At 40.6% G+C, this 14,074-nt stretch overlaps 1 protein-coding gene across 1 annotated transcript; it reads right to left on the bottom strand.

Annotated features, from left to right (window-relative positions):
* bean1 (brain expressed, associated with NEDD4, 1) lies at window positions 1-13,469 on the bottom strand (the record flags this gene model as incomplete). Its single annotated transcript, XM_079689984.1, has 3 exons — window positions 1-2,894; window positions 11,445-11,586; window positions 13,256-13,469. Coding segments are annotated over 3 exons (699 nt in total), but the record flags the coding sequence as incomplete, so codon positions are not given.
* Window positions 13,470-14,074: the final 605 nt, after the last annotated feature.

The raw sequence follows: 14,074 nt of genomic DNA, 5'->3' as shown, positions 1-14,074 counted from the left end.
TTCAAATAACAGTTCAGATTTATTTGATCTCCTCTACAGAAGAAAATAATTACCAAAATCCCTAATACATATCATAACAGCAGTTCCTACTATATACATGACGTATGTGTGACATAAAGAGAGGAAGGATGTAAAACACTGATTTACAGACGATGCACGAACAATAGTGTTAAAGTCATGACTGAACAATCTCTAGTTTTCAATACGTTTAATGAACAAATACTAAAACACTTACAACCCTGAAGATCTTTACTTTCCCTATCAGCTAATAAAGCATTAACACCTCTCACGTTACACCACATGGAAAAGTAAACCCAGGTGGTTCTGGATTATTAATTCAATGTTTTTCTTTAGTGTGTTATTGTAGCTGCATCGCCCCCTGGTGGCTGATGGTGAAACTATGGGACATTTCCCTCACTATAATCTGTCATCACAATTTATTTAGCAAATATTCAATTATTTGTAATACCTCATCCACATGTAGCAGTGAAACACACCGGGATAGTTGCATTGGGATCATCTTATTATGGCTACAAGCTAACAGTCTGAGGCCTATCAGGCATTTACGAAAAAAACAATGTTGACGATTAACGACGACTAGTTTATCTAATAAGAAATGTGAAAATATGCACATATATCCTAAAATTATGAATAACAACTGTGAGCTCAGCCTCAAATGACTTCCTGTTTCCGTAACTGGGAAATTATGATGTGTTTCCTCGAGAATAATTAACACACACAGCTAAAAAACAATCCAGTTTCTTCCACAGGTTTAAATGAGAAGATGTTTGGAAAGCTACAGCTTTAGTGCAATAACCTCAACTATGGCTCCAACCAAGTTCAATCCTTCATGACATAGAAACACAGAAGTGAGACACAAACAAAAGCATTTATCTAAACGGTGTGTAAGGGTCTACAGTTTAAAGTGTCTCATCTCTTTTGCATTTAGCCCCACTTCTTCATGAGGAGGGCTCTGAGCTACATCTGGCTGCTGGGGTCCAATATTATAATAAGACATATATATATATAATAAAACCAGAGCCCTCGATAGAAAGAGTTTCGGACAACAACTTCCCTCTCTGGGGATGACATATGAATGCTGCAAATATCCATAAAGCTGCACGTGTAAACTCAGTCTTCAGTTCCATGTAATTAGTCTTTATTTAATGGTAATTTCATCAAAAATTCTATCTTCAAACCACGAAGAACGATATTTCTACACTTAAACGGGCCCTATTATGCTCCTTTTCAGGTTAATATTTGTAATTGAATGTTTAATGTTTAAAAAGTCTGCTCTGATTGGTTAGCTGGCCGGCTCTGTTGTGATTGCTCCACCTCTTAGAGATGTCCCGCCCCCTTAGCCTATCAGGTACAGTTTGTACTCCTGCAATTGTTATATATAGTGATGTCACTTTGTTCAGGAAGTAAACAAAGGAGTCCAATAAAGGCAGAGGAGGGAACACAGGGATTTTAGCCTTTGCAGACCATTTACTTGCACTAAAACCTATATAACACACTACAGGAAAGGGGAACAATAGCATAATAGGGCCTCTTTAAAGCTACACAGCTGTTGTGGTACTCGAGGATTTTGTGTACAATACTCGGGTTATTGTACTCTGACAGACACAATGAACACAAAAGGAAGGGGAGTACTCTGTGTGCTTTAAAACGACTTCTCTAAACACCACACTGACATTGATCACGCTCTTCTACACACAGCTTTCTGTCCTCTACAGTTTGATTACAACACATTTCATTTGCAGCTAAACCCCTAAACATGAGTTCTCATTTAATACGGAGAGATTAAGATCCTGTGTCCACATAGCCAGCGTCTTTTTGTCAATTGGTTCCTATGAGTATAAGGTTAGGGTTCGCCTGTTTTTGGTTGTCTAATTGAACATATTTGAACTTATTATCAAAGCGCTGGTGTCGTCACTGAAGAAAGTGGAGTGAAAGCTTATTTTTGTAAGACAGAAACTATCCTAACAAAGTCAGAAAAGGCTAATTTGTTTGAGCATGTGTGAATGTAGTATTTAAATGTCCCTACTTGGATCGTCTTATTTGCTCTGCGGCTGTCAGACTGAAGCTCAATCAGACAAAGTGTGAGTTAAAAACAATGTCAAACACATATCTTAGTAGCACAATGAGATAGAGAGAACGCAAAGGATTGGAGCTAGTCTGTCCTACAACAGCTGTGATACGTTATCAAGATATCGTGTCATAGAAACATTGACAAAAGGTGCTATGTGGACGGTGAAAACATGGCAAAAAACACAACTAGACGTATGATGGTATTATTGGATGTTAGAGTAGGAAAGTCTTTGTCCAAGGGAGCATCAATAAGAGGAAGGTAATCCAGACACATTACAATACAGTGTGTTTTCACTTCCTCCGGAGCTTCTTTCCAGCCCGTTGAGCAAGTTTCCCGCCTTTTATGAAGTGTCAGAGTCAAATCTTATTAGAGTCACAGCTGCTCCTGACACCCATTTTGTTCCCAGTGTTTGTAATAATTCAACCGGGGACATCCAACAGCGCAGGTGGAAGCAACACATTAATTAAAGTCCGACAAAATCTGGTCCGCCGCCACCTCTGATTGGTGTTTATAGAGGTCACATGGCATGAGGGGGAGGGGCTGATTGGACAAAACGGCTTCATATGGCGGCGCTGCCTCCATCGGGCAGGAAATGGAGGCGATGTGTTGATGATCCAGAGGGCAATGAGAGGGGGAGAACCAGGAGGCGCTGGCTGAAGTCTCCCCGTAGTTTGGAGATGGATCCTGGGGAGACGGATCCTGTTCCTCCCCCCTCTGACAGGGGTCCAAAAGGGAGTAAGGAGGAGGGTCGTCTGTAGGGAGGAACATCTGAGACGATCCAGGGCCGACACACTCATCGTATCTGAGGAGATAGACAGAAAGAATAAGCAGTTGCTACGAAAATGCATTAATTTCTGGATTTTAAGTTTAACCCCTTTTTTTATTACATTACACAGAGTTTGGATTTTGATTTGGATCAGTGATGGACCTGTGATTTGCTCCTATGTGCAAAATTGATTAACATGTTGAGCTTATTTTCCATAGAAACTCATAACAAGTGGGTACCACAGTATAACATTAAGGATATGCAATTAAAACTCACACATATAGCACAATAAAAATAGTACTGTATTAAACTATAACCCAGTGTTTCCATTTTTGTGGATCATTGAGAAATCATTAAAATAAAACTTAAAAAGGACATTTCAGTTTCATATCAGTATGTAGTGTCTCTACTTTAAAGAGTCCTCTCCTGCTGATGTTCAGGTTTATATCAGTTTGTAGTGTCTCTACTTTAAAGAGTCCTCTCCTGCTGATGTCCAGGTGTATATCAGTATGTCGTGTCTCTACTTTAAAGAGTCCTCTCCTTCTGATGCTCAGGTGTATATCAGTATGTAGTGTCTCTACTTTAAAGAGTCCTCTCCTGCTGATGTCCAGGTGTATATCAGTATGTAGTGTCTCTACTTTAAAGAGTCCTCTCCTTCTGATGCTCAGGTGTATATCAGTATGTAGTGTCTCTACTTTAAAGAGTCCTCTCCTGCTGATGTTTAGGTGTATATCAGTATGTAGTGTCTCTACTTTAAAGAGTCCTCTCCTGCTGATATTCAGGTGTATATCAGTATGTAGTGTCTCTACTTTAAAGAGTCCTCTCCTGCTGATGTTCAGGTGTATATCAGTATGTAGTGTCTCTACTTTAAAGAGTCCTCTCCTGCTGCGTTTGCAGACCATTTACATGCATAAAAACCAATATATAACAGAACAGGGAAAACCCCACAAAGCATTAAAGGGCCTCTTAAATATCCTAGTTTGTGTCTTTATGTAGTTTTCTAAATCTAATCCCATTTCCCTAAAGTGTGTATTGTACGTCACATCTCTGTGATCCTGTATGTCTCTCCACTCTGACAAGGACACATACAGAAAGAGAAATGCAGCCTAATCTTCAGAGACCTTTTTATGTAACATCAACACAGGAAAAAACAACTCATGTCTCACTTTCTTTCATGCCCACTCATTTACACACACTCCATGAGCAAACTCACACAAGTCTTACCAATCCAAAACCACATTTCCCATAAACCCCTGCTCTCCATCGCTCCTGCACCTCTGCCAATCCTGCAAAGTGTGTGTTTTGTTAAATGTACTGTATGTTGTGTTTCATCATCATGTATGACCAAGAAAAAATTGTTTAAGGCAGTATAGCCTCCCTCTGCCCTTTTACACACAGAATGAAACCTATACAAATAGAAAAGTGTGTGTGTGTGTGTGTGTGTGTGTGTGTGTGTGTGTGTGTGTGTGTGTGTGTGTGTGTGTGTGTGTGTGTGTGTGTGTGTGTGTGTGTGTGTGTGTGTGTGTGTGTGTGTGTGTGTGTGTGTGTGTGTGTGTGTGTGTGTGTGTGTGTGTGTGTGTGTGTGTGTGTGTGTGTGTGTGTGTGTGTGTGTGTGTGTGTGTGTGTGTGTGTGTGTTGGTGGATGACGATGGGGCAGGAAGCAGTAAATCAGTGTAACTCAATCAGAACATCAGTCTGGTAGCCCAGCAAGCACGTGCACACATAGACATCAAAGTGGGCTTGAGCACCTGCCCTTTTTCTTCCTCCTGAGAAAGTGCCCTTTTATCCCCCTTTTTTTATTTTTTATAAATGAATATATATCTACTGCTGTTTGCGCACAGTTTCCCTTTCCAAAAATATATTGATTGAATAGAAAATTAAAATATCAAGTCGGGAGATTAGACTGTGAAGTTCCGTAGCTCTCCCTCCCTCCCTCCCTCCCTCCCTCCACGTCTCCTGCACAGCGGTGCGGACATCGGCAGTCACTTCAGACAGACAGGTAGCAGCACCTCCCACTTTACTGGCCAATGTTATGCCGGCTTTTCTTGGCTTATTTTGAAGGTGAGTGGTGATGAACAAATTACTAAACTGCCAGTGCCTCAAGTTTACAGCTAATTAGCTAAAAGACAATAACAAATATAGTTAACTAAGGCAGGCTACTAGCTAATGGATAAATTAGCTCAAGGTTTAGCTAAGGCAATTTATCATGGGCATACAGGCTAATGTACTGTAGGCCTACTTAAAGGGAGACACTTAAAGTCAATACATTCAAATGTGTATCTATAGTAATAACATCATCACAATCCCTACATTGATATGCAAATTAGGCGTTAACTATGCCTAATTAAAATGCGCTAATTTGCATGCAGTTACCAAGGCATTGCAGGTGAAAAGGATCAAACAAAAAACATATCACCTCACAAATTCCCCATAGTATCAGTATTTTCCCCTGAAATGTTATGTTTAAATATGCAGATTAGCTTTAAATCTATAGATGAATTCAGACATTTATTTACATTAGAGTGAAAAAAAACATGGAAGCAAAATACACCAAAAATAATAAGTACATGAAAAAACGTCATAATTTTGATTGTTGGCTGCTCATTTAATTACTATTAATTTACTAGTGTGTTGTCTGCTCTTGTGCTTAGTGAATACTAAAGAAGACCATTGTCTCTGCAGTTAGCTGATTATTTTTGTAGAATTCTGTTGAGTAAGTCAGAGGTGTGCAACTATATTTAACTTTTTGTTTTAATTTTTTTTTTTTATAAATGATTATGGGAAGTGCCCTTTTTCTCACTTGAGCACCCGCCCCCCAAAATCTCTGTGTACGTCCCTGTAGCACAGTGCTTAAAGTGTGTGTGTGTGTGTGTGTGTGTGTTTTACCTTACCCTCTTTCCTTCTGTCTTTCATCTTTCTGTCGTTATGTCTTTCTCTGTCTCCTTCACCTTCCTGTGACTATGTGTACAAACCAGTCATTTCAAAGCTAGATGAGAGTGTGTGTGCAGTGTGTGTGCAGTGTGTGTGCAGTGTGTGTGCAGTGTGTGTTCCCGCATAAGAGAAAGCTATTTTAGCCTAGAGGGCCACTGCAGCCAGTGCTCATCTTCACACACATCTCTCCCTACTTTTATACACACTATAATCTCTATAACGCTGTGAGTGTGTAGTTAATCATTTCAACTGGTTGATCACTGGTTGGTTATTGATAGCTACAACTGTCAACACCATTGTACATTGTTTTGAATTCAGTTCTGCATTTTAAACAGTATACTTGCGGTGGTTTAATTTAATCATGGAAACCTAAATTCTGCTTGTACATAATTAAATAGTATTTAATAGAATTTTCTATTCTTTTAGTTTTACTTTCTAGTTTTATTTTAAGGTAATATATTTGTATTTTTAATGTATTTCAATTTGTATTTATTTATATATTTTTTTAGGAACCCACACACATTTCCAGGGAAAATATATTTATTCTGATAATTTTCAGTTGCCCTTGAGCAATTATGTCAACAGGAGGCATGTAGAGGTGACAATTGGAGAGAGAGAGAGAGAGAGAGAGAGAGAGAGAGAGAGAGAGAGAGAGAGAGAGAGAGAGAGAGAGAGAGAGAGAGAGAGAGAGAGAGAGAGAGAGAGAGAGAGAGAGAGAGAGAGAGAGAGAGAGAGAGAGAGAGAGAGAGAGAGAGAGAGAGAGAGAGAGAGAGAGAGAGACTTCAGAAGCCTCACGCTATAATGAGTGTGGGGTTTTACACTTGAGTGTGTTCTATTGATGTGAGTGTGTGAGCGAGGTGTGGCTGAGTGAAAATAATGTGTCTCCTTTGAGATTCTCTGCTGGGAGGAACACAACTGCTTCTGTTCAGACGAATGTCTTTGTTTTCATCGTGTAAGATGACACTTAATAACTTCATCTTAATAAGTTAACACTTTTTTCCTGCATCCAAATCCTACTTAGGTAAAATCACAAACATATTGGCATTAAAATAAAGTTTATATAAATACCCTTTTCCGAATCAAATATATAACATTAGTGGATTCTGGACTTCTTTACCTGCATGTGTACTCTATTCAATATGTCAGTTGCTTTCTCCTTTGCTGTAACAGTGCACATTTCCCCGCTCTGGGACGATTGAAAGATTTCTAAGTTCTGATATTCCACCGTCAGGTCAGAAGCGCACAGGTCATTATTAAAGGAGGACCTCTGGCATGAGTTCATGCATCAGTTGTGACGCTCTCTGCTACAGCACAGAGCATATGGTCTCTGTGTGAGTGTGTGTGTGAGTGTGTGTGAGTGTGTGTTAGTGTATATAAGCTAGCATGTGTCTGCGCTGTGAGGTATTGAATTATTATGTTAGCCTCTTTAAATGTATACTTTTTTCCAACATTATGGCAATGCATGCTTCGGTTTATCAGGTTACATTTACCTACACCCTGATATTATTATGCGACACAAATGGGAAAGCAAGTGTGTGTTTATAAGTGTGTGTGTGTTTATAAGTATGTGTGTGTTTATAAGTGTGTATGTGTGTGTGTGTGCCAAAGCTTGTCCAGCTTCTCCCTGAGAGGAAGCAGAAGCTCTCCGTCTCCACAGGTGAGCAGCTCCTCCGTGAGTTGTCTTTGGAGACGACAGAGAGAGTGTGTGTGTCTGTTCTTTACTATCGTGTGTGTGTGTGTTTGTTTTCTAACAGTGTGTGTTTGTGTCGGAAGTGTAACGTTCACAGTCTCAGTAGGTGAGCTGTTGATCTGAGTAGTGTGAGTTTCTCTCAACCATCTGTGGCTCACACACACACACACACACACACACACACACACACACACACACACACACACACACACACACACACACACACACACACACACACACACACACACACACACACACACACACACACACACACACACACACATCCTGCAGGTTGGTCACATGACAACATCGAACGACGACTCGTCAGCATTATGATAAGCAAAATGTGTGTGTGTGTGTGTGTGTGTGTGTGTGTGTGTGTGTGTGTGTGTGTGTGTGTGTGTGTGTGTGTGTGTGTGTGTGTGTGTGTGTGTGTGTGTGTGTGTGTGTGTGTGTGTGTGTGTGTGTGTGTGTGTGTGTGTGTGTGTGTGTGTTGGCTGCTGTCCGGCTCACACACAGTCTGTCCACAATGCTCTGGTTTCCTGCCAGTTCTCTGACGTCGTTGTAGCTCCCTTCTCTTTTGTTGTAACCTTTTGTGTCATGATGCAGATCTCTTTGTTTTATTAGAAGCGTATTAGCGTTAGCGTTAGCATTGCATTGTTTCCCACACATTGATTTATTTGTGGCGGGCCACCACAATTAAATATCGTCCGCCACAAATGGATCTCATTAAAAAATAAATAAAAAAGATGATAAATATAAATAATTTTTGTCAACATTTTTTTTTGGTGGTGTAATGGATAGTGAGGTGGGCTGATGATCGGAAGGTTTGGGGTTTAAATCCCGCCTGGAACACAACTACTAGTGTGCCCTTGAGTAAGGCACTTAGCCCTCGGTTACTCCAGGGAGAATGTCCCTGTAATTGGTCATTGTAAGTCAGTTTGGAATAAGGCGTCTGCTAAATGCCTGAATTGTAAATGATATTTTTGGGAGAATAAACCCCACAGATCCTCAACTCCGCTGTGTCTCACTCATTAACAACGCAACACAGAGCAACAAGAACATTGTCTACAGTAGCCATGAACTCGCATGTATTTTCTTATTTGAGGGGGGGGTGGATGCGTGGGCCACCCGAATAGGTTAAGGGGCCTTTGGCTTTTCTTGCTGGGGGGGCGTGCGGTGCCCCCACAAATAGAATCAAATTCTGTGGGAAACACTGTATTGGCTATTCTTTCTCACGTCAACAACACACACACACACACACACACACACACACACACACACACACACACACACACACACACACACACACACACACACACACACACACACACACACACACACACACACACACACACACACACACACACACACACTATAGCCACATAGACATAAACAAACATTAGCAACCAGCTCATCTAATGTAATTTACAAGTGAAAACTAAAAACGATCATCCTTTAAAGGACCAATCAAAACATTAATTGCATTTCCTGTCTAGGGACCGTTGACTTTCACCCTTGTTTACATGTTGTTTCTCACACCTTAACTCTTAGTTTAAAGTGTACAAACAAACACCGATAATCAGTTCAATTACAATTTCTAAAAATGAATGATGTTGTACTGTTTTAAAAAACGACGTTACGGTTTCTACCCCGTGCTGCTATTAATCAGGATGTGTGTGTTTATCGTAAACATTGTGGTGCATTATGGGAGCTGTGATGGGAACATTTTCTTGGCCCACATAAAGGTCCTGCAGCACAAAGCTTTACTTAAACACCGGAGCAAACAAAACCCCCGCTGCTGACCAGGTGTAAGCCCTCCACAGATAATGCATCGTAAGGATAATGCACTTTGTTTTACAACATAGCAGGAAGAACATGACCGGAGCTTTGGTTCGGTCCCAACATCCTGCTATTAGGGTTCAACCCTAGTGAAGAATAAGCATCTCGAATGTGTGTTTTCCTTAGAGTTCCTTTTAATTTAATTTACATTGATGCTGAAAGTCGTAAAGTTTTAAAATGACCGGGACATCAGAAAGTCACACACACTTTTCTGAGTCAGTAAATGAACTCTCTTTTAATGAACAAATAGAAAAGATAAGATGCTATCCAACCTCTGATCGATTCATTTGGGGGTAAAGTGATTGGATGACTCCAAGGCAGAGCAAGGGGAAACACACACGCACACACACACACACACACACACACACACACACACACACACACACACACACACACACACACACACACACACACACACACACACACACACACACACACACACACACACACACACACACACACACACACACACACACACACATACCATGTATACATCACTTTTGGGGACATTACATTGACTTACATGCATTTCCTGGAGACTTATCTTAACCATACCCTAACCAAGTCTTCACCCTAAAATAAATGATTCCCCTCATGGGGACCTCCATTTTGTCCCCATAAGGGAGGCGAGTGCCCACACGGCACCACGCGTAAACAGATTTAGGTCCCCACAAGTATAGTAATGCTAGGACACACACACACACACACACACACACACACACACACACACACACACACACACACACACACACACACACACACACACACACACACACACACACACACACACACACACACACACACACACACACACTCAGCGGGGAAGAGATGTATGTGAAGTATTAAAGTTGCCAATTAGACCAGCTGACATTTAGATCAAAAACACCGTGACATTGGCCTTTTAGCAAACTCTTTCTTTCTCTTACACAACACACAGAAAGAGCACTAACGTTTATCGCTGCACCAGAGGAAGAAATACTCCCCAATAAATTGATTATCAAGCCGAGAGCACAGAGAAAAGTCGGGGAAACGAGCTGAATCACCAGTAAAGTTTTTAAGATTTGACATTTGACATCATTGGCAAAAAGGAGGAGTGGTTTATTGCTTGATTAAACATAACATAGCTGGCGTTGGGTGAGGACAGACAGGTTTGATTTAGAAAGCCCCCTTTAAAATGTATTTTAATGTTGTAAATCTTACTTTTTTTATGCAACTGTAAGGGAATGTAATCATTAATGCATGGTGGACTACTCAACTTTAGTTCCGAGTTCAAATCTGCTATATTAATAATGAATGAATGAAAAGCATGTCTGTCAGTTTCATGTGTGTTTTGACAGCAGGCTGCATTTGATTGTTTATACATTTTAAGTACCGTAATTTTCGGACTCTAAGGCTCACCTGAATATAAGCCGCAGCAGCTAAATTGAATGATGTGTACATATATAAGCCGCACTGGACTATAAGCCGCAGGTGTTTTAATGTTTCATTACCATATGTAAGGGTTCGTGCACAGAGGGGATTGTCGGGAAAGAGATGGCTGTTTGAGGAAGCTCCCATTTATTAACATTTCAACAAACAAGTTGCATATTTGCATAACGTATTCAAGTGTTAGCATTTAGTGCAATAGTAGCTACAGAACATGTGCTGTGTAAACTGTACTGTATCACATAGCGTTTCAGACACACACACTTTTCAACTTTCAAACTTAAACGGTGCGCTCCCAGCGCACGTACCGGAAGTGATCTACAGCAGCGGTTTTCAACCAGTGGTACGGGGACAAACTGTCTCGCTCTCGTAATGTCTGTCTGTCTTGCTCTCGTTCTGTCTCTCGTACCACTCTCGGTCCCACTTTTACTTTTGCGCGCTACCTGTCTCACTCTTTTCCGGCCTCCAGCTTTTCCTGCTGGAGCCCGCCGCTTAAAGGTGGGGGGCGCGGACCGGCCATAGAGCCCATAGAGTTAAAGGTGGTGGACTGTAACCTGTAACATCCATAGATTTAGGAGGTCCCCTAGTGGCCGCTAGCTGTAAAAATCCATAGATTAGCCGCACCGTTATATAAGCCGCAGCCTCGAAAAATGGAAAAAAGGCGCGGCTTATAGTCCGAAAATTACGGTAGTACTTACCGCGGTGGTGAGTCGGGGTAAAAGCTGTTGACCTGGGACAAAGTCTCTCTGTACGAATCAAAGTCTAAACCCGGAGGGAAATCTTCTAAGCAGGTCGATCTCAGCTCTCCTACTGAGCCTCCGTAGGAAAAACCATCCAGACCTGCAGGGAAATGAAACCAGTGAACTTCCAGGATTCATGTTTTCATTATGGTTGAACACATTTTTAATAGGCAGCTAAATTCAATGTTAACACTTTATATAAAGGTACATAAATCCACCATCAACTAGTTGTTAATTAACATGCATATTAGCAGTATATTGGCTCTTTATTAGTCAGTATAAAACACTTATTAATGCCTTATTCTACATGAACTTATTTGTACATGAGTGGGTCTTAATATGCTTAATATGCAGCAGCAGTACCACAAGATTAGTAATTCTCCCATAATAACACCTAGCAAATGTCGTCTACTTTTATGTAACACGACATGAAACTACAAGTGTTAATTGTGTCAAAATAACTTAAAATCAGGTATTTATAACTCAGAATATGTTCACTAATAAGCGAGTAGCTTGGCTCGAATATGCATGTTAATTAAAAACTAGTTGAGGGTGAATATGTGTATCTTAATATAAAGTGTTACCAATTAAATGTATATATGTGACCATAATATGTGTAGGAGCCAATTAACACTTTGGGTATAAAGGAACCAATGTTTGTGTACTTGTGAGAACACACACACGCAAACACAGGATTACAAACCTTTGTTAAGGTATTGTGTGAACCGTAATATTATGTATGGTAAAAGGAAATGACTGTTTTTAGAATGAAGACTTTGTATCAGACTTTTGTTCATGTGGCAAGCTATGTGTGCGTCAATAACGTCAAGTTAGCGGATCCTCAGAGGCTTTGGATTAGCCTCTACAACATGTACAACTTGAAATGCTGCCTTTTTATAACAGGAGGTGGGAAGTAATGAAGTACAAATACTTCGTTACTGTCCTTAAGTACATGTTTCTGGTATCAGTACTTTACTCCACTACTTATTTTTCTGATGACTTTTTACTTTGACTTCTTACATGTTGAACACAAATACCTGTACTTTCTACTTCTTACATGTTGAACTCAAATACCTGTACTTTCTACTTCTTACATGTTGAACACAAATACCTGTACTTTCTACTTCTTACATGTTGAACTCAAATACCTGTACTTTCTACTTCTCACATGTTGAACACAAATACCTGTACTTTCTACTTCTTACATGTTGAACTCAAATACCTGTACTTTCTAATTCTTACATGTTGAACTCAAATACCTGTACTTTCTACTTCTTACATGTTGAACTCAAATACCTGTACTTTCTACTTCTCTCATTTTCCAAACAGGCTGGTTCCTTTAGTCTGAATGTGTGTTTGGTGGCGTGATCATTATTATTTAGAGTCATTGCGTGCCTATTGATTTGAACACGATCCGTGTATCCATCATTTCCTGGTCTTCTCTAAAGAAGAGGGACCAATGGAAACGTTGTCATGTTGCCGTTGTTCAGCATGGAAACATTCATTAGCTAACAATGACATTATTGTTCTATTAATATAAAGGGAGGTCAGGTACTCTTTAAAACAGCTGCTAGTTATGGGTACTTTTTACTGAAGTACATTTCAAAGCCTCTTTACTTTGACTTGAGTAAAGAAGTTTAGTCAGTACTTCTACTTTAACCAGAGTATTTTTAAACACGAGTATCTGTGCTTCTACTTGAGTAAAGCATGTGTGTACTTTTGCCATCTCTGCTTATAAGTCAGTGAGGAAGTGAGAGTTTGATGCTGACCGTAGCTCGCTCTGAGGTGAGGGTTTCGGAGGCGGCTGTCTTTGCGCAGACTGCCGACGATGATGGTGACGCAGGAGAGGAAGAGCACCAGACCTATAACGATCCCCGCCAGCACCAGAGGAGACACCAGCAGAGACGCCTCCCCCCCCGACTCCCTCTCGCTGCGGCAGTCCGGGAACTCCCCATGGCTCTGGTTGGAGCTCACTGTGAAGAGAGGGAAATGTCAGGATGGAAAAAAACAGTCTGGGAAAACAATTCAACGATGATCTCTCACTGACTTTGAGAGGCGTAGTTCAGTCTGATCAGAACAGGATATTGATAAGAGCATGTTCATCCCAACCAGCGGTTCCCAACATGTGGGCCGCCAAATAATTTGCAAAAACTATGATTTGTTTCCTTTCTCTTTCTTGATCCTCCTTAGCAACGGTCATTACAGTCCTTGACAGCGGTCTGTTCTACTGGATTAACAACGTGTCACATGTTCTGAATTGACCAATCAAAACTTTATTTAGCCTCCGTCTCGTTTATGGTTGAATGTGGGCTGTGAACATTTTTTAAGTGGGCCCTGAGTGGGCGCTGATCTTAGCTGTTTAATATGAGCTAAAGTGCTGTTATGCTGTTCTTATTGCCTTCTTTAGTTTATGTGACAAAGACCTGATGTTTCCTAATAAACATGACTCACACAAATATTTAGAAGCACTCCTTTGATTTGATACACCATGAATCCAGAGTAAAATGCTTTTGTGTGCTTAAAGTAGAGGAAAATAGCTAAAACCAGTGTAATTTGGATGAGTTTAGGACCCTCCTGGCCAAAGTTAC

This window comes from Notothenia rossii, assembly GCF_949606895.1.
Source record: "Notothenia rossii genome assembly, chromosome: 6".
In the NCBI taxonomy this organism is placed as follows: domain Eukaryota; kingdom Metazoa; phylum Chordata; class Actinopteri; order Perciformes; family Nototheniidae; genus Notothenia; species Notothenia rossii.
Note: the sequence above shows the minus strand (reverse complement) of the source record. Positions and strands in the feature narration are given on the sequence as shown.